Source organism: Corapipo altera, unplaced genomic scaffold, assembly GCF_003945725.1.
Source record: "Corapipo altera isolate COAL_440 unplaced genomic scaffold, ASM394572v1 23, whole genome shotgun sequence".
Taxonomy (NCBI): Eukaryota; Metazoa; Chordata; class Aves; order Passeriformes; family Pipridae; genus Corapipo; species Corapipo altera.
Window position 1 is genome coordinate 5,399,617 of NW_020884878.1, and position 20,901 is coordinate 5,420,517.

The 20,901-nt window shown below is 46.1% G+C and overlaps 1 protein-coding gene across 1 annotated transcript; it reads right to left on the reverse strand.

The window, feature by feature from the left end:
* Window positions 1–779: 779 nt before the first annotated feature.
* Window positions 780–20,324, reverse strand: TNFAIP2 (TNF alpha induced protein 2). The gene is made up of 12 exons (XM_027638290.1): window positions 20,273–20,324; window positions 14,010–14,358; window positions 11,422–12,049; window positions 9,697–9,811; window positions 8,330–8,455; window positions 7,442–7,542; window positions 7,255–7,353; window positions 6,941–7,064; window positions 5,863–5,985; window positions 4,838–4,993; window positions 3,032–3,153; window positions 780–2,646 (listed from the first exon to the last, which is right to left on the reverse strand). Exons 2-12 carry the CDS (start codon window positions 14,344–14,346, stop codon window positions 2,505–2,507), a joined length of 2,073 nt encoding a protein of 690 aa, XP_027494091.1. The 5' UTR covers window positions 14,347–14,358; window positions 20,273–20,324; the 3' UTR covers window positions 780–2,504.
* Window positions 20,325–20,901: the final 577 nt, after the last annotated feature.

A 20,901-nucleotide genomic window follows, 5' to 3' on the forward strand; every position in this document is an offset into this window, starting at 1 on the left:
CCTGGGCTTATTAGAGCTGAAAGCTGGGGATTTATAGCAAGAGGGGGAGAATTGCACAATGCAGTTCCATATGGCTTATGAAATGTGTATGAAAACCATTTTCTCCTACCCATCCTAATTATGATACATAAATAGATACACTATTTTCATTCAAGTACTTACTTAGCTGGAATATTTTTTTTTAAAGATCAGCACAATACTTCTATTATGTATTTCTGTAGACCCTTAACAGATCTCTAAATCAAAATCCATTTTTAATAGGAATAAAATGACCTTTCACTAATTGGGAAAGAAAATGTTACCCAATAGGTGACAGTTCTCTTGAGTGCTTAGCACTGTCAGAAGTCTTTTTTGCATTTAGCTTTAAACTGTAGCTAAGTGTTTAAATAATAATTTTTTAAATTATGTGTCTATATGAGTTTTGTGTGAGTGTGCTTACATAGGAAGAGGGTGGTTTGTGCTGCCCGTGGCCAGGCAGCAAACTAAAACCAAAGCAGTGTTCTTCACTCAGGCTACGATTTTGCCACAAAACCTGTTGGCAAAGGACTCCTTCTCCCAGTCTGTGGCACTGGCCACTGCTAGTGAGCTGCCTGCAGCACTCTGGCTGTCTCACAGGGGCTGCAGCAATGCCATGGGGCTAGCACCAACTGTGAGGAGGGTAAAACGGGGTGAGCAGGGCCAGTTGGGGACAAATCCTGGTGGGCTGCATCTCCTAAAGGCTCATATGAACAAGAGGAGACAACAGAGAGGGAGTAAGGCAATGCTAGAGCAAATGCATATGTCAAATGTATATATTTTTATTGTTCAACATTGAGACTGTGGTAGTGCTTAGAGGCTGACGGTTTGGATCTTGTTATACCAGATACCATAAACACGGTGTACATGGCAGTCTTTGCTCTGGAGAGCAAGGAAAGCCAGGCTATGAGACCCATACACAGTACAAACAGAGGGTACCTCTACTTTACCAGCCTGTCTATAGTCCAGCAAGACTCTCCCTATTGGGAACCTATGGGTGATATTCACCAGAGCAGGCTGGGAGTAGTGGAAGGACTGGTCCTTCAAAGAAGGACATAGGACTACATCTGGCAACACAGTAAACAACAGCCAGAGACAGAATAAATGAGTCAGTTTTCTAGCGTATTTGAATACTGTTTAAATATAAACATTGTAAATTAATATCTCTAACTGAGAAAAAAATAAAATTGGATGCAAAAATACACCAGTGGTACACTGCATATGCACATAAATACATGATATAGTTTGCACAGTCATCATGTGTCTTCCTTCCGGAGTGACTTTCCACAGACTGATACAAAAGTTGAAACAGAAAAAAAAACAGAAGGGAAAGGTCTCCAACAAAACACAGTGTTGTTTTGGCAAGGGGTTAGCTTCCCAGAAAGACTGGGCTGTAAGAAACAAAACAGTTTCACAAGAGACCCATTTGTGTTTTCACATCATATCTACCTCACAGCAAGAGGGGAAAGAGCGAGCAAGAGAATGGTGATGCAAACAGGGTGCTCAGTAAATTTTGATGGCATTTGAGACCAGTTCCATACCCCATTCAAAGACTGTGTTGTTAACGGGGTCTGGAAAAGTCCTCTCCTTGATAAGGAAGGACTTCAGTAATATCTGAAGTGTTTTACTAGATGCTACACAATCCACTGCAACAGGCAGCTTGCTCCCAAGCTCAGTTAGCAGGGTGCCACTCTGTGCAGATGTGCTGGATGGAGTCACTGCAGAGGGGTTGTCTGCCAGGGGGTCAGGTGCTCCCACCTCATGGAGGTGAAGGAAGCATGTGCTCTCCAGGGCCTGTTCAGAAACTCTGATGCCCCTGGGCAGTGCTGCTGCTGAGTCAGAGCGTGCAGCTGTGGCCACTCTAAGTCCTGGGTCCGGGGTCCCGCAGTGTGGAGGGATGGCAAGAGCCCTCCATGGCTGAACTACAGCTCCTCCTCACCAGGAACCTGGGGCCTCTCCCTTTAGCCTAACACAGCTGCCCTGCATGGCTCTGAGAAAGGCAAAGGGGGTGCAAACATGCTCACATGGGACTTTTCCAACATCTCTGAATTTTGGCTTGAGTTTTGTTTCTCTCCGTTTCTTTAGAAGACAGAAGAAATCTACACAGCAGGTGCCTGCTTGGTCTGGGCTAGCTGAGGAGTCAGCGACGTGGCCTTCATGGCACCCTGAGAGGTAGATGGAGGTCAGAGCACCAGGGCAGTGTCCAGGTAGAGAACGTGGTGGCACCAAGGAGACTCTGTGGGGGAATCCATGGCTGGTGTGAGGAGCAGCCCCAGTCCTTGCGAGCACTGCATCTTCTGGGTGTCCTCTCCTCCCATCTTCACACGGAGAAAAACAATTCCCATAGAGGTGCTGAGCACCAGATTAAGACAAAGCACTTTCCATAGGAAAAGGTGGCAGTGTGTGCTGTGTATTTGTCCAGGGGAACAGTCTCCATCCCTGGCTCACCTGACAGTCCAGCACAACGGGGTGCCCGGGGGTGCCTTGGCCTAGGACACATTGATGTTGGAGAAGAGCATGGCCCTGGGTGGTGTGGAGGCTTTGTTGTCTGCCAAGTAGCCCAGGATGCTTTTTTGTTCACTTCGGGACAAATTGGCTTTGATGTGCAGGAATGCTTCCAGGTGCCTTTTGCTGTGAAAGAGAAAAAAACGGGCAAGCGTTATCTCCTTCCACACATCTCCACATCAGGATGCAGCCCCCTGCCCTACAGCAGGCACTGAGGTCCCTGGTGGGAGCCAGCTCAGCAGCTGGTGATCCTACACAGGACCCAGCACTGTCCTGGGACATTTGGGGTGGGGAAGGGAATCTCCAAGGCAAAGGAGAAAATCAGGCCAGAATTTGGAATAAGAAAATAGGCTTTTATTCATATTTTCCTTTGTTGTCCATTTGGCACTGGGATTGCCACAGCCTGGCAGGCAACTCCCACCCATTTCCATAGGCTCAGGCTATTTGATTGTTTCTTGGCTCAATTAAAATTCCATATGAATATTAGCAAATCTGTTTCATCATCTCTTACCGGATATCTGGGTATGTTGTGGCGAGTGTTGCAACTTCAATTTTAATGGCACCTAAATCCTGAAGTCGGATTATTTCAGCCAGTTTGGGGAGCACTGAGTTCAGCCACGTGGCTTGAGATCCCTGCCAGAAGAGAAAGTGGTTAGCAGAGCATCTTGGGGGTGCAAATCTCTGCCCAGTCTAAGAGCTGGCTCCTGAGGCTGGTTCTGGGGAAGAAGGAAGGACAGGTCAGTGATCTGAGGTGTCTCAATTGTTTTCAGTGGTGTTTCCGTCTAGGCCAGCCACAGAAAAATTGGATTAGCTTTTTGATGGTTTTTAATCCTCTTACACAAGAGGTGTGGAGTTTGCTATAAGACTGAGGTTTCCACATCCACCTGGACAGATTTCCTCTGCTCTTCCCTCCCACCATGTTTTATTTTCTTTGTGTTTCTCCACTGCCCAGTGTGTGTACAAGGTCTGACAGGCCACGTAACGCACTGCCATGTACTGCTTTCTCCCAGCTCCACACACAACCCTGACTTTAGCATCTCCAGGCATTGGCAAAATCCACTCCCTGCCCTCTCAGGTAAAAGCCCCAACTGGACCTCTTTCCTGGCCATTGGAATTCCCAAGATGCAGCTGCCTGACCTCCCATCCATACTGTGTGAAACTCAAGCTTGTTCCTTCTCCAGTCAAATGCTCAAGGGATAGTAGAGGACAGAGTTTGGCTTAGCTTTTAGCTTTTTTTCCGGCAAATTTAGAAGCATGGAAGGAGGGAAGTGATCTCAGAGGACAAAGAGAGGTGCTTCAGCAATGGCTTTTGTGGAGGAATCCCTTGTATACCAGAGACCCTGTGCTGCCTGCTTTAGCCTCTGTCTGGCTTAAAAGCAGTAGAGTGAGGGAAAACAGGGGAGAAGGGAAAAATCTGTAAGGACTTAAAGAGCACAGTTGCCTGTGTCAAAACACTGTCAAGGCCACAGAAGGAATTTGCCATAAGATAAACCACCAGAGCAGGAACTTGAAATAAGCACAGAAGGAGACAATTATGACAGGAAGATGCTAATTTGAGGCCTTGAGAGGGGAGATCTGGTTAGCACATCCTGCGTAATGTGTCTGGACAAAAACTCTCACTATGGCAAAGTGTGGGAAAGGAAGCAACTGTTCATACATATATCATCCCAAGTTTTGGGAACAGCATCTGCGACCACCCTGTGGATACCTGGAACTTGGACTGTATAAAGGTGGTACCTCCAGAAGAATGACTCTGGGACCCCCACCACTGAGAAGACCAGGATGAAGAGGGGCCAATGGAACACCGTTGGATCCACGGGTGGTGACTGTCTTCTGCTTGATCTGTCTGTCTATCTCTCTCTCTCCCTGAACTCTTTTCTATTTTTTTCTATTTCTCTACCTCACATTTACTGTTTATTATTGTTTTCAGCATATGGTCTTGTTTGCACCTTAATTCAGGCAGAGGCATATCTCAGTAACTGGATCGTAACACAGTCAAAACCCAGACTTCATGGAAGTTGCACTGAAACCTGAAAAGATTGTGTAAGTCTTCTGGTCCTATTAATATAAACCTTGAAAAGGAAACTGCCTATGGGGCAAAGGAGGATGAAATCGTGTCTCTCCAACCAGGGAGGGGCAGGGTGGTGGCAGGAGAGCCATCCTGCCTGTAGACACTTGGAGACCTCCTTCTGCCTAAGGTTCTGCCTTCCGGGAAATTAAACTGAGTTGGAAAGATTAATGAGGGGCCCCAGAAAATTTATTTCCTTGTTTTTTAGTGTGCCTGTGCCCTGTGCTCTTGTGTTAAGCACTCACATACATTGCTCATGCAGAAGGCTTCCAAGTCAGCAGCATTCTTGGAGATCTGCTGGGCTAGAGTTTGCTGCTGTGCTGGAGTTTTCAGGCTGACTTTCCTCTTCAGCAGCCTCACGATGTACTCTTTAACCAAACGGGTGTGGATCTTCTCAACAATAGCCTGTTGGGAAGGAGAGGAGGGAATCATCCATCTCTCTTTTGCTTGGGGACAAGACAAACCATGAAGCTGGACGGCAGACAAAATCGTCTTGGGTGCTGTAAGACATGCCCCACCAATGCCTGCTGCTGATTACATGTCAGAACGGTGCTGGTTGCCAACCTCCCAAGGTTACGCCACATCCTAGATGCCGAGAATTTCTTTGTACTCTAGTGAACTATGGGAATTTCCAAATGTTGTTTCCTTCTGGGAAGAGTTTAAAGTGAAGAAAAGATCTCCATGGGCTTGAGAAGTAATAGTATTAGAGAGAAACAGGAATTCATGCTGCTCTTCCTGTTCTTCTCTCTAATACACAAAACATCATCAATTTGTTTCAGCTACTAAAAAGACAAAGGCAGGAAATCAAATATTGTTTTATACAATGATGTTTCATATATACTCCAGCACCAGTGAAGATGTGGTTCTGGCTCAGTTATCTGGGATATGTCCCAGTTGCATCCATATCCTCCAGTCCTTAGGGCAATCAAAGGAGAAATGAGACTGAACCATGCAACTGCATCTGTGTTTCAGGACTGCTAAACCAAATCCACAAATAAAGCCATATATTGGGTAGCCTCTAAAGCACTTTCTTTACATCAGGGGTAGTTTCCTCTGCAAACACTGCAGCAGAGCTACAGCAGTCTGCTTCTGTCAGAGAAGAGTAAGATTTATATGCCTAATCTAGGTAAACGGCACACTGCCTGAGCAGCTCTCGGATGCCAGGCCAGCTCACCAGCTCAATGTTGGTCAAGACAACTGGAGTCACAGAGTATCAGAGCTGAAAATGCAGCCTCAGCAGCCCAGAATCCCTCCAATATTTCTCTTGGACTTACGTGGTAAAAAGGGTCCCTTAACGTCCGGAAGTCTGAAATATGTTTGCTGGTGGTTTTAATGATCTCATTCATAATTTCGTTGCTGGAGTCCCACTTATTTTCTGTGAACTTCTTAAACATTGGCTGAAAAAAAGGAAAATCTGCTAAGTTGCCTCAAAGCAAATCCTATGCACGTTTATATTTAGCATTGCTATATGTACAGTATCCTATATAGCGAGAGGGCAGCGCACAGTCCTGTGCAAGGGTGTGTGACAATGGCTTACAGGGGTGGGGAAAAAGGGGACTGTGTCCCCTTCTTGGTTCCTCATGATGGAGAAGACCAAGAGCTCAAAAGGTTCATATTTTTTATTTCCACATTTTTAGTGTTTTGTTCACACCATCTTGTCTGATTAGAGAATTATGGAACCATCAGTGGGAAAAAAATGAATCATTATGAGAAGTTTTCAATTTTTCTCAGCCACAGTAAATAAACAGGAAAATTTAAAAAAAAAAAAAAGCAACCCTGCTTGGTCATGCATTCCAAAAGGCTCTACAGAGAAAGCGGGAGAGATTGTGGCTGAACATTCCCAACTCCTAAGCCTCCTTCCCCTCCACCAAAATTGTGTAACTTAAAAAGCTCGTGTTACATACACTAAAAAAAAAAAAAAAAAAGGAAGAAGCCTAATTTGCCCTTTAGGTCACCTTTATGAAGAAGCCAAAAGCTGTGTAATTGCAGTTTATGCCATTTGTAATGGCTTCATACATTTTGGAGAGTAAACAGCTGCAGGCTGAGACTCTCCCTCCTGCAGCCCGTTGTCTCAGATGCGATCAGCACGAGTTATGTCACCTGCACAGTCATGCCTGTGTCACTGCACCCATTTTGCCTTCAGGCTTGAGGAACAGCTCAAGCAGAGGTTACTGGGAGTTTTCTGGCAGTAGTGTGGGTTAGGACTGACGCTGTGCCCTGGCCCAGAGCCCTTCCGAACTTTGCTGATTTGAATGAGAGATTTGAGCTACAGATAGCAGAGTAGGAGAACATGCCCTGCCCTGGCACCAGGTGAGCCATGGGGCAGGAGAGTGTGGGGCATGGGAACAGTACCTTCAGCTGGGCAAACAGCTGTTGAAGCAGCACGTCAAAGCCACTGTTTTCAATATCGCCAAGAGTGCTGAGGATATCGGCTTTACCGTCGTCCTTTTCTGCCATGTTTTTCTCTGTGTATTCTCTGCAAGAAAACATCAGCAAGGTCAGAATAATCTATCCTCAAATGATAGAGAGAGAAATTCAGAGGTCTCCAAATTTTCCTCTGCAGGCAGATGAATCTATCTCTGCTTGCTCTGAAGTACCTCCCCTCTATCACACTATTATAGGTTGCCTGCAGAGGAAGGAGAAAACTTTTTCTCTTGGACCCTTACCTAAAATTCCAGCAGTTGTTAATATTTGCAATCAGTATAGGCTTGTAGTGTGTGTGCTTCTTACTTTTCTCCTTAAAGTCTTCGAAAGCATCCCTGTAGCTGGAGGGGAGATGGGAAGAGGAGAGGTGGGTGAGTGCACGCCCGGGTGGCTCTGCCAGCCCCGCTGCCCGCGGCTGCCTTACCGCACCTCCTCAGGAAGGCAGGCAGCTCCTTCAACAGGCGCTGCGTCAGCTCCTCCCCCACAGCACTGCTGATGTCCTGGGCTCGCTTCTGGCCACTGTAGATGCTCTAAAAAACGAACAAAAAAGCAAGATCAATATTAAATGCTGCCTGCTCTGAAAAAGCCAGGTTGGCTGGTCAAAGAGGCTGCAGATCCTTAACTGAGGTAACTGTACCCAGCTCTCCCGCATCCCCCCCCCTGCGACTGAGCCAGGCACCATACAGAGCAGCTATACTCATTTAGTGGGTTCAAGCCAGTTTTGAACTTCATTTTCAAATAGGAAGAGGCAAAGAAGAAAGAAACATGAAAGAAAGTCTGTAAAATAGCTGAGGAAGTAGCGAAAGTGGCACTTGGTTTTGTTCTTTTCTTTTTTTTCTTCTTTGAATGTCATATGATGGCATTAAAATACAATTTAATCACAACAATCTCATCATATGAAAGGTTTATTTTTTGAAAAATACGCTTGACTAATTCTCTGCAGGCAGAGGAGGGAAAGTGTTGAGCTTGGAAAAAGGGCAGCTCTGCCTGTGACAGTCTCCCTGAGAGCAAGCAACAGATTCCTTGCTTGGCAAGGAACCTCTTGTCTCTCTGCTGCTGGGGATGCAGGAGAGACTGCACGGGGTGAATGAGGGCACCATTCCTTCTCATTTTGCCTATAGAGGAGTTTGCCTCCAGCATATGGTGTACCAGGGCCATGAGAGACCATGGGGATTTGGCTCCCCTGTACCACCCACCTCTGCTACTGCCCCACAGAAGTGACTTAGCCTTTTGCTTTCCCATACTGACCATGGCTGGTCTCAAATCCCAAGTAAGTGAAGGATGAGATTGCCTATTTTTAGTATAGCTCTGTATTACCTGGATAACAAATATTCCTAGGAGTTCACTCTGAAAATGCCCATTTAGCTTCTCTGGTTCTTTGTCTTCTTTCCATCTTTGGGTTTCTTTATCTAAACACTTGCTCAGAGAATTTTTGACAGTAACCTTTAAGGAAGGAAGAACAACAGCATTTACCACAACATGGATGCAGCAGCTCCTGCCTTCCGCAGGTTGTACTTGCCCATCCACCTCTTGCCTGGCTCAGCAGACTTCTTCCTCAGCTCTGGTTGGGAAGGCTCCTTGTTACCCTTGTTACAAGATGCTTAACCCACCACTTCACAACAACGAGGACAACCCCCTCACCAATGCAACAGTGAGCTGAGTATTTCAAGGTAGCAATGAAGATGAAACTCTGTGTCCCTGCCCATCACCCCACCACATCCGTGGGGATTAGGAGGGCAGAGAGGGGAGCCTTGAGTAGGAAGGTTGCAGGCAGCTGCATGTGCCAGAGCCCAAGTTCCCCAACCACACATTGCCCGTGTGTCACACGCAGTGCTACTTGGTTTTGCAATCCTTTTTCATGAGCACTTCTGATGTCTTACAAGAGCTGGAGAATGAAACAAAATGCTCTCAGGTTTTCTCTGCTCTGACCCCTCTGAGCGCACACTACAGTGAGGCTTTGGAAATGGTCTGTACAGCGTCTGGTACATATTGCTGATCTCCCCGTGCCTCGCTCATGGGCTTTGCAGACCTCACACCACCTCTCCCATATGCAAACCATCAGAGCTACATCTAAACCTGGAACTTGTCTTCTCATTTTCCAGGAACTCCAGCCCCAAATGCCAAAAGCACTGAGCTATGGGAGTACTGTAGAAGTTGCTTCTTGTTTCTATTAAGTGATACAAAAACCAGAGCCACTTTTATCATCTGCAGACCAAGAAATTCTCCATCAAATGAACAGATTTTTCATAACCAGCTCTCCATGCTTTGCACTCACCCATGGTCTGGGACCTCTGCAGAGACCAGGAGTAATTTGGGATCCTTTTGATATTACTATGAGAAGGATTACAAATCCCTCTGGAGATTTAACAGGCAACTTGAAAATTGCCCATGAAGATTAGTTGTTGGATTTCCCCCCTCCCCTTCCTACCACGCAGTTTTCAAGAACAGAACAGTTCTTTTCTGATGGCTCCCAAGGCTAAGCAGAAGTTTGCTCTGCAAGTCCCATCTAGCAGAAAGATGACCTGTGTCCCAAAATCAAACAAAAGCTTTTACTTCTCCCTGGAAGGGGTGTGTGGGGTGTACGGCTCACAGGTGAGAACTGTGTGTTCAAGACAAGTCACGGCTTCTCCAGGAAGTCATAGGGGAGCAGTAAAGGGAAGAGGAGTGACTGAACAGATTCTCACCTCTTCACTGTCAAGGTATTTCTTTTCAAGCTCTTTGCTCAGACTTGACGGCAAAAGGCTTCCAAGCTTAACTTTATCCAACTCCTTGGCTAAAGCATGATCTTTTCTCATATCTCTGGAATGAAAAGAGCCAAACAATCACATTTTCCAACGGCAGTGTAATTGAAGACAGCTGTTGATGCAAATCACTAACACTTTTCGAGGATCTCAGTGAAAAAACAGATGGAAATGTACATTTTCCTTAGTCCAGGCAGGACTTGGGGGAGATGAATATGTGCCAGGGGTCGGACCTGTGAGGGTGGGACCACCAGTAACCCTGGGAAGGGAGTCATGGTCTTCTGAATTCCTGAGCACCAGCCACTGTGCTTTGATGGGCATGGGGGACCTGAAGCAAGCAGGAGGGTCTAGCCCTTGGACATGACTTCTCTCCATCAATATAGAGATGTGAGGAGATGAAAAGCTGGTGTTTTGTGGCCAGTTGGGAACACAGTGGGTGGATTCATACCCTGTTGTCATGTTCCCACCACGTGCTGGCTGAGCCGGATGCTCCTGAGCAGCTGTGAGGAAGCAGACCTGTGAGCCTTGGGGAGCTCAGGACAACACTTGTGGGAGCTGATGTGGAAGCAGCCTGTCCTGGAGCTGAGGAGAATAACCCTGAACATCTCCCAAGCCCCGTGTTTGCACATCACCCAGCACCACAGGGGTGCACTGCCCTGCTTCCCACACATGGGTTGTTTCTGGTACGACACTGGAAGCTGGGGCCAGGCTGTTGTGCAGCCCTCCTCCTTCTCCTCATTGTTCCCTTTGCTGCTGACCATGGAGAGAGGTGGTCCCTCAGCGAACACCTGGATGTGACCTCTGGGAACACCCTACAAAGCAGCTGCTACCCTGGCCAGCACTGTCCCCAGCGCTGGGCTGCGCTGCTCTGGCTGAGCCCTCCTCCTCACAGCTACTATTTCCAAACACATACTGGTTCAGGCCTGAATATCCTGATCTAGGGCATAACACTGGCTCTGGAAAACTCCCAGGATCAACACTGACTCATTATATTCTATCAGTGAAAAAAATGGAGGTGAAGGTTGAATGACTTTAGAATAGAAAAAACATTACTGGTTTCTGCCTAAGAAATGAGAGGTCTCAATTCTCAATCCAGTACTATAAGCCACAACAAGGAATACTTTCAATTCTATAACATACAGGGTTCGTGAGGGTGAAGGGTGATCCTTGGCTGATGATGTCCTGCCTCAAGGGTGCACGCCTGGGTCTCCTAACTGGGAGGAGAGCGTAGACTGTGGGTAACACCTAAGCAACATCCTCCATGCCCAGGATAATTGCATCTCAGGTTGTTCTATTTATTGTCTCCTCTGTGGTCCAGAGAACTGAAATTTCCAGATTTTCTAAGAATGAGTTCAAATGTGCAACTGGAATAGATATCGAGGCAATCAACCCGACCAATTTACCCCAAAAATGAAGCTCTAAACATCTGTTTGTTGTCCAGAAGCCTGAATGGTGGGATCAGCCCTTCAGTTACAGACTAGCAGCCTTGAGTGTGTCCCTTCCAGCTGTCCTGGCCTGCTAGTGTAAATCAGCACATCACCAGTGATACCAGAACCTAGCCAGGTACTGGACTGCCTCGCAGTGATACTAATCCATAAATCAAGGAAATGCCTGTTTTGCAGCCAGTGAATCTGTGTTGGGATAAAAACTTGTAAAAGTCTCACTTACTTTGGATAAATGTTGTGCACCCATGAGAGAAGAAGGTAAATATCCTTGTCTTCCAGATGAGACTCAGCACTTTTCTTCGCCTGGGAGGCAAAATAATCATGGTAGAATTCTGCATATATGCTGAACACATTAAACTCCGGAGGATAAAGCTCTTTAATGTACTTTACAATCACTGTCAAATCTTCTTTCATTGTCTTTCCCATGTGCAGGAGGTTTTGGCCAACTGCAGAGAGGTTCTCATTTATAGGAGTACGGCTTGTGTCCTTCATTCGAGCCTCTACCGACTCCTTTACTGTAGCCATCCAAAGCTCTTTCCATTTTCTAGGTCTAAATTGCTTATTTTGGTCAGGTGGATTCTCTGACATGTAGTTCTGATCTTCTCTATCCTGCTCTTTCAGAGCCTCCACTGCCTGCTGCAGCAGGTCTGGGTTTGTTTTCGCTAGCAGCATGGAGTCTTTCAAGACGCTGAAGACTTTGTGCTTCAGAACTTCATAGACAGATTCAATGTCTTCCTGGCTGGTGTTCAGTCCCTCCTCACTTTTGCTAGACAGGTTCTTCTCCAGGGTAATCAGATGCTGAGTGGCATCACAAAGCTTTTGCTCTCCAATGAGAACCATGACTTGTTTGACTGGAGAAAAAAGAACAGACTTTCTTTACCCAAGATCGAAGACTTAAATTTCTGTTTTATAGAAAATGACAGTTCTGGAATATTTTTTTAAATGCTTATATTTCTAAAATGCTAGATCTTGGGCTCTTTCACCATATAGAAAATCTGTTTATTTAAAGATCAGATTATTCCTAGCTTGCTTTAAACTGGGGCAATGGCAATTTGAATACCCATCACCAGTGTGTCACATATGGAGAAGTATTCATGAACTACATATAATTTTTTCCAGAATTTAGCCTTGTGAAGATATTTATTGATTGACTGATTGATTGATTATCCCTTCCCCATTAATATGATCTCCAGTCAGAAGCATGGCTCTAGAAAAAATGCAGATGGAAAGATGTAGCTAAATAAGATGTGCTAGAGGAAATACCACATGGGTTTCCAGAAATAGGTTAGCACAACCTGACCTGTGAAATTGTTTTGAAGGACACATTTAGCAGGCAAGATAAATACTATTGAACTATCTTATCTGAACAGCAGCCAGTTGCTTGAGATAGTGCAGTCTGGGAAATTATTAGTTAAACTGAAGAAGTTATATCCCAAAATAAGTTTTGTTAGGTATGTAATGTTTGCATGGAGGACCCTGGCTGGAGAAAGTTTACATTATCCATGAAAATCATATTACTTCATATTCTCATTAGAGGCTGTGGCATTAAAGCTGGGAGTGCCTTACTGGCATCTGCTGATTACACAAAGTTCAGAGACATTATTGAAACTGAGGGCTTGGTGCATTTTACAGGAACAATGGGATAACTTGAATAGTAAATGGGCTGAAATTTAATAGCACAAAATACAAGATACAAATTCAATAGAACAAAAGTTACTTAGCAACAAATAGGATTTTCTGCTTCAAGCTGGATGTGAATCAGCTTGAGACAGAGGAGGAAGAGAGATGCCTGGAGAATTTTTAAATCGTTACTGGGAAGTGATGGTGAAAATGTCAGTTATCACCCCAGGATGAATTCAGTGAGGAATGCCCAGGTGAGACAGAAAAATGTTAACATATTGTACCAGGCATTGGTGGTATCTCATCTGAAATATTTTCTGCAGTTCTGGTTGCAGATATCGGGAATGGGGCAATGCACTGATAAGAAAAAAAGCACAAAAGGCCTGTTTTCAGCAGCAAATTCAAGGCCAAGAAGGAAAACCACCAGTTAGGGAAAACATGTGACACATGGAGAAGGAGACACCAGTCAGACAGGTAGAGGTTTGTCTGGAAATAAGATAATTTGTACTTAAACAATAAGACTTCGTAAGAGCCCCACAGTAAAGGAGGCAGTGCTACAAAATGAACCGATTTTAAGGCACAGCTTGCAAAGTTTATGAATCAGGTAAAAAGGGACACTTTCCTCTCTGGTGCTGGGTTTCTCTAAGCAAGTATTTCTCTACCTCTCCAAGCATCCTGCAGGACCAGTGCCTGCGACTGGAGAAGCTGTATGTTCATATATCAATCCCAGGAAAGACCTACAAGTGGTGCTTACTCCTGTTCCTGGAAGAAGAGGAGACTGGGAGAGCAGAGGGGTTGGAAATAGATGATCTTTAAGGCCCCTTCCCACTCAAACCATTCTGTGGTTCGGTGATTTCACAGGGTGGTGGTTTCATGGAGAAACAGAGTTGAGAGGTATGCCTTGGTTTCTCACCCACCCTCAGAATTCTGTGCCCCCATGAGAGGTAGAAATAAGTTTTGGACAGAAAACCTGCAAACTGACAGTTCCCAATGGACTGTGCCCTTAGTACTAAAGGTCTATGACTTGAGATCATGTCTCCCTCAGCCCATGTTTCCCCAGGCTTCTTGGAAAAGTCACTTCAATCTATTGGTGCCCTCGCTTCTCTAGGGGGCAATTATCCACCTTGTGCAGCCCCTCTGGAAGTAACTATGTCCCTTGAAGTGGTACAAGAAGGATGGAAGAGCACTTACCACTGGGTGGCTTGGTCTTTTTAATTTTCTTAAATGCATTTCTAAGGATTCCCGTTATTCCTCTGCCCTTTTCAGGGCTGTCTCCAGCAGAGATGCAGCTCTCATTGCTTGTGATGGAAGAGGCACGTGAAGCTCTGCAGGCTCCTGCTGGCCTTTCACTCATCTTCTCCTGCTTCCTGGACCAGATCTCATCTACAGAAGATTCAGAACAGGCAGGCACTTGCTCAGCTACTGATGCTGAAGGGTTTTCAAACTGCCTGTTTGGACCAATGCAACCCTCTGATCCACTGCGTATTCCAATAGGACCACTTTGGAGAAAGGGTAACATTTTCATCATTTTCCTTCTAGCCTGTAAATTTCAGGAAAAGAATTGATCAGATTATAACAGTTAGCCAGAAAAATACCATGGAAAAATGTGGCAAGGCATACATGCAGGTAATGTGGAGAATGCTGAACGTCTGGAATGAGCACAGCTCTGCAGGGGAGCTCCTGAGCAATGTCAGCCCAGGTAACTGAGAGAAAGGAAGCAGCTCTCTGGTCTAATAAAGAACCTAGAGAAAATCAAAGAGTCATTTTAAGGGTGATTCAGATGGTCTGAGACCTTGAGCTTGTACGGATACAGGAGAGCAGAGCTTTCCACAGCTATAGACGTGAGCATGGATACTGCACATGAATGTGGATGGGTGGGACAAGTGTCCTGTGCCTCTTCAGAGCAACCACAAAACTCTCATACTGTTATATGGCATTGGGATCAATTTCCACCTTCCTCAGGGCCTTTTTTTGCCCATCTCTGCTAAGGGAAAACAGGAACAAGGCATGAGGATCAGGGTGTTTTAGCCTTGTTTAAACAGATATTATCCTGCTTTGTCCTACTCTACCACCAACACTCCTGTACTACTAGTAAGTAATAACAGGAATTTGTTATTGTTACAACATATTTTCAGAATTCATAATGAGAGTTATTTATGTTCCTGTATAATTTAATGCATTGCTAAATACTTATTTGCACAACTATGACAATTTGTGTAATGATTATAATTATGTAATTATTGCAAATAAATAAAATGACTCATAGTTTCCAATCCTTATTCTAATAACACTTTAAATAAAGTGTCTTTCTAGGAGACCAGAACACTTCTGTATGAAGAACTCTCAGGCAAGAAAGTTTTGGCTTACTTGTACTGAGTAAGGGAGGAAGAATTAGGCTTTAAATAAAGGAAAAATTTGGCGTCAGTTGTAAGACCACAAAGTGATGATCTTCAAATACCCTTGTTAAGTTCATACTGTTGATATGTATCATGCTGATCCAAACCATGATACTTATTTCTGGGCAAACTGGTTGGAAGATTGTGGCTTTTTATTTTAATTTTCTTTCCTCCTGTTGGCTCCCAGCAGCTTGTAGAGCTTTGAAACAACAATTTAGTGGTAGCAGCCGGATGGTACAGAGAGCAGTTAGAGCCTGGCATCACTGAGAGCTTTCCTTCTCCCTGCTTTGGACACCAGGTCATGTTCAGGATTAGTAATGCTCTTGCCTTTAAAATGCAACGAAGATGAAAACTAATTTGGGAAGAAGATAAGGGGGAGTAGTGTGCAATATCTGGGTGGTTCTCAGCTAAACTGGTTGTCTGTGACCTGTGGCAGAGCGAAAAACTAAACCTCAGGTGCTACCATGGACAGGTGAGATGACAGGGGCTGCCAGAGGCATCAGGTTTCGGTGTCAGGTGGCTGCTCAGCAGAACCCTCATGCCCCAGGGCTGCAGGGCCAGTTGCATGAGCAAGGAGAGGGGGCCTGAGCACCAGAGCTCAGCAGAGACAAATTACAGAATATTCTGGGTTAGAAAGGACTCACAAAGGTCATCAATTCCAATTTTTAAGTGAATGGCCCATAGGGTGATTGAACCACATCCAAGGCATGATTAGCACCATACTCAAACCAATTGAGCTAATCTCAGTGTGCCAACAGCAGTGTGCCAGGGCTGAAGCTCTGCTCAACACATGTGCTGAGAAGGGGAGGAGGGAGGAAACCCCCCGCGTTTCACTCCAGGATGCCCCACTAGAATCCTGGAAACAGTGGAAAAGAGCTCCTTTTTTTCACTTTTCCACCGGGGAAAAAAAATCGTCGTGGTAAGAAGGATGCTCTGTAAGTGATTTGGGCTTTCTTAGTTTTTGTAGAGTTCTTTTCCCAACCTGCATTTCCCAATATATAATTGTGTTTAGATTACTTTTGCCAAATCCCTTCCTTCCTGTTTTTCAAGCACAGACTCAGCTGAGTTCTTTCTCTGTCTCCAGTTATTTCATACAAAGCATTTATTATTCTTTTTTGTTTGTTTGTTTTCTAACCAAAGAAAGTACCTCTCTCTTTCCAAAAGCCTAAGGTCTTTTGTTTTGATGAACGATGATCAGAAAGGAGGATTTCAAAACAGCTTTGGTTCTTCTTCAATGCCAAGGTGAACGCAATGTAACTTTGAAAACCATTTAAGTGACACTAAACATAAGAGAGTCCATAACAGAATGATTAAGCTGTATAAAAGTTTTTAAAATCTGTCAGAACTTTGTCCTGGTAATGATCTGAAAGAGACAACCTTAGGCATCTAAGTAAGGCTGTCGATGCAATAGCTACCATGCTCACTCACATTTGGCCAGCTTGAATGCTTGCCCAGTGATTATCAGTGTGCCACTGCTAGTTGGCCTATGTTTGTATCTGCAGTAGGAAACACCAGCAGCAAATCCCAGCTCCCACTTTTACCTTGAAATGCAGCCTCAGCCTTGATGGCAAGCGGTATTAAAAACTCCTCTCTCCATCTCTTCTCTTTATTGTTAGATAGCCATGCACTTACTGTAAGAAACTTCCTATAAGAAACTTCCTTATGGAAGAAAACCTCACACTTTCTGGAAGAAATACTCAGATAAAAGGAAGTGGTGCTTATTGCATCTGGGGGCCACAGGCAGGAAATGCTGTGCTAGCACTGCACCTTCTGCCTCCATCAGCATCTGTTCCTGCTCTCTGTGGCAGACAGGACACACCAGGAACTTGGCTCTGGCTTAGATGGCCATGGGCTGCTCCTCTGTGCCTGTATTCTGCTCTGAAACCAAAGACTGTTAAAACTCCAGCAGGCTCCTAACTCTTTTAGCAGTTAACACCAGGGAAATTCTGAATCACTTCCCAGGTACGGAGCTCTAATTCAAGTCTTGGGAAATTTAATGATTTAAGGTCGAGAGTTGACATTGTTCTCCACTCACTATTATTATTAATTTACTGTTATCAACATCATTCTCATTATTGTTATGTGGCAGTATGGTTTGTGCCAGGGGAGTCTTTAGCTCCAATTATTTTTGACATAGTATATTCAGCTTACAGTTTCCAAACAGAAGAGTAGCACAGCTCACACAGCATCCTTTGCCACCCTGTACAGAGGTCCTGCAGCATTAGGACAGTGGTACTGTGACTGCTGGTGTATCTGCAGTGGGATAGAGCAAGCTCTCCCCATGATGCTGATCACAGCATGTACCTCTGAGCTGGGGCTCTTCTGGGGTGGGCAGAACGGAAAATGGAAACTCTTGGAGCACAGCCATGACACAGAAAGGCCCAGGCCAGACTCTTGGCACAGTGGCTTCCCATTTTCTCCTTTTCCTCTTCAAATGAGGCAGCTTTCATGCAGCACACTCAGGAACGAGCTCATTCGTGAGGGGCAGCTCATGGCATGCTAGAGAGACTCAGAGAAGACTGACTAATTACCCCCACTCTGAAATTTTTTGCTGATCTTTTTTTTTTTTACTTCTTTTTCCTGAGCTGCTGCCAGTATTAACAAACATTTGTTTGGATTATTGGTCCTCTCAAGCGGACTGACATCCTAGGTCACATGGGTTTATCTCTCATTTTAGTGGAAATTCCCCACTCTCCGAGAGCCTCTCAGAAATCCAGACTTATTTAGCAAAGTTTATTCTCTTCATTTGCATCAGCTGTTCCTCCCCCACCTGTTCCCTGTGGAAGTGGGGTCATCCCTGCCCACACAAGAAACTTGCACTGGGTCAAACAGTCTTTTGAAGCAGTAGAGCAGCGCAGACACTCTGAGTTTAATGAACCTCAGACTATGTGGTGACTCCTCAAAAAGCAGATAATTAATCAAAGCAAAGAGTATATGTAGATGCCAGCCCCAATCTTTGCAAGTTGGGAAGCCCTCCTAGGAGGTGTGTTTTTTTCCCTACAATTTTGGGTAGCTGGAATGAGTAGATACACCACTGGCTTCCACTTGGCTCTGCCTGGGCAATCGCAGTCTGTAGACAAGCTGGGCCACCCAGAGCCCCACCTTGACACTTCACTGTTCTGCTCACATCCATGCTGCTGTCTGCAGACCCCTGTGAGACACCCACCACCCAATGTAGTCCAGCAGCATCCTGATGCTGGCCAAGCTCAGCTCTTGGTGGAGTCAAAAGCTGAGGGGGAATAAAACTTATGTCTCCAATAGAGAAGCTAAGGCAGCAGCAGAGCCTTCCCAGGGGACTTGGTCCATGTGCTTCAGCAGCTCTGGGCACCCCAATAGGGCTGGGGGTGATGAGGGACCCAAGGGACTCAGGGGAATGGCAGTGGCAGAGCTGCCAGAGGATCCCATGGCATCTCATCTGGCCTGAGATGCTTTAAATCAGCATTAAACCTGTTATCACCTGTCTGGGGAATAGTGTAGATATAGCTGTGCAGTGCCTCAGTAATTTTTAAATGAGAATTTTGTTTCCCTAAATTACTAAAGCACAACTGTAAACAGTCCTGTAAAACAGCATCTCCTGCTATTAGAGAGAATTTTTCAAACAGAGAGAGAGAAAATTAAACATATATGTTGCTATTGGAAAGAAACAGAGAGAATGCACTGTAATATGTTACTGTTTCCTCTTGCTTCAAATCTGGACAGCATCATTTTAAACTGTTGCTTCTGAAAGAGAAACCAGCTGCTGCTGTCTAGAATTTTGTTTTCATATTACTGTTCCCAAAGCCAAATCCTGCTTTCAGGCCTGGAATTTGCAAAGTTCACTGTTCGAGCTAACAGCAACTGAGAAGAAACACACATATTCCCTGAGAGCCTCTCTTGGCACTTCCAAAATCTTTGGCCTTTCAGGCGTCTTTTTATAGAGAACGTGACTGAAGCAAACCGAAATCCGAGTTTTCCAAAGCTCTCTGCTCCCATTTGATTGGTTCAATTGGATCTGGCAAGCCTCAAAGTCCTTTGATGGGGACAGGCAGCTGAATGCTTTGAAGAATGAGGGTTTCTTCAGGTTTTCTGCTCTGAACTTGGGTGTGATGGCGAGGGACCATGGCTTCTAGATCAGCCGTATGCTCAACCACAGAAAGTCTCTTCCTTACTTTGCGGTAGCCTCAAAAAGAAATCCTACTTTAAGCACACCAGGAATCCTAACCCTGGGGTTGAACCTTTCAATTTGTGCCCAAGGAGCTGACACAGTGGATATGAGGCTCCTGCCTAAGGATAGAAGGGAATTTTGACAGGATTTTCAGTGCTCAAGGAAAGGACAGGTCCTAGGGCCAGTAGTACTTCCCTGAATAAGGAAAACTACAGTCACAAAATGGAAAGCATGGTAATGCAGAAATGAGCCAGCTTAGCACACTGACCCTGGCAAGGTGCAGACCACATGGGCTGCCCTGGACCATCCAGGATCCAGGCACTGAAATGGTGTTTTTCCAGTGCAGCCAGGCCAAGTGACTCATAATCCAATTACTTTTCTGTCGTTTGGGGGAAAATCAGACAAACAGGAGAGGCTAGGAAATGCCACGCTGGATACGGATCCCAGTGCCTGATCTGGGTTTAGGATGCCTTGGTGTCCAAGACCTACATCTGGATTTTGGGGAAAGAGCTGGAGGGTGGGGGGGTTACAGTAGTCACCGCTTGCAGCCTGTACCCTGAAATTTTGGGAAGAAGCAACAGAAATCAGACCCAGCTGTCAAAACGGAATTGCCAGACACATATCCTTGTGGTGCCTAGCTCTGGGGTGTGCCTGGAGCTGCTGTATTTCTCGCAGCAGTCTGACTTATTCTCCATTCTGATAATTACCCGGTGAGACTCAAACCTGTTGCTGTGTCCGGGAACCCAACCTTTGGCACCTGTCACTTGTTTCCCCCTCTCAGGAACAGCAGAGAGGCCCCGAGCTCCCCAGACTCGCAGCAGGCGAGCCGGGAGTCGGGCGGCGGCTCGGGAAAAGCGGGAGAGACGGGGAAAGGGAAAGACCCGAGCTCCGGGCCGTTGGCACGAAGGACTTACTCTGCGGCGGCTCCCGGGCGGCGGCGGGGCTGGATGCGGGGCTGGATGCGGGGCTGGATGCGGGGCAGTCACCAGTACTGTCACCGGAGCTGCCAGAGGAGCCGGGGCAGCACGGCTATAAGGGCTCGGGGCGGGACCGAGCGGGAAATCCCGGCTACGCCCCCCCCGACCCGTGGGTAGAGCCAAAGAGAGCCGAGAAATCCCCTCCAGCGGGGAAGGTGACACGGTCGGGGGGTGGCTGGCCCCGGGGTCGGTCCCTGCAGAGGAACTGAACCCCAGCGCCCTGTCCTGACAGATCGGTGGATGGGGCACGGGCACCCTAGGCTCATTGCCCCAAGGGCTTTGTCTGTGCGATGTGTCCCATTGTAGGCTTGGAAACTCTCCATTCGGGACAGAGCAGCTGCCGCAGAAAATGCAATATTCTGTACCTGGGGTGGTCAACCCCGGATGTACAGACTGGGGAATGAGGAAAGGGACCTGGGAGTCCTGGTCGATGGCAAGTCGAATATGAGTCAGCAGTGCTCTGGCAGCCAGTTACTTGGCCAGGAGGGCCAACCGTGTCCTGGGGGCATCAAGCAAAGCATCGCCAGCTGTGTGAGGGAGGGGATTGTCCCACTCTGCTCTGCACT

Coding starts and splice junctions, on each gene's coding strand:
- TNFAIP2 (XM_027638290.1), bottom strand. CDS start 14,346: ATGATGAAAATGTTACCCTTTCTCCAAAGTGGTCCTATTGGAATACGC. Junction 9,812..11,421: donor GTGCACAACATTTATCCAAA/GTAAGTGAGACT, acceptor TTTTCATTCCAG/AGATATGAGAAAAGATCATG. Junction 5,986..6,940: donor AGCTGTTTGCCCAGCTGAAG/GTACTGTTCCCA, acceptor CCTTTTTTTCAG/CCAATGTTTAAGAAGTTCAC.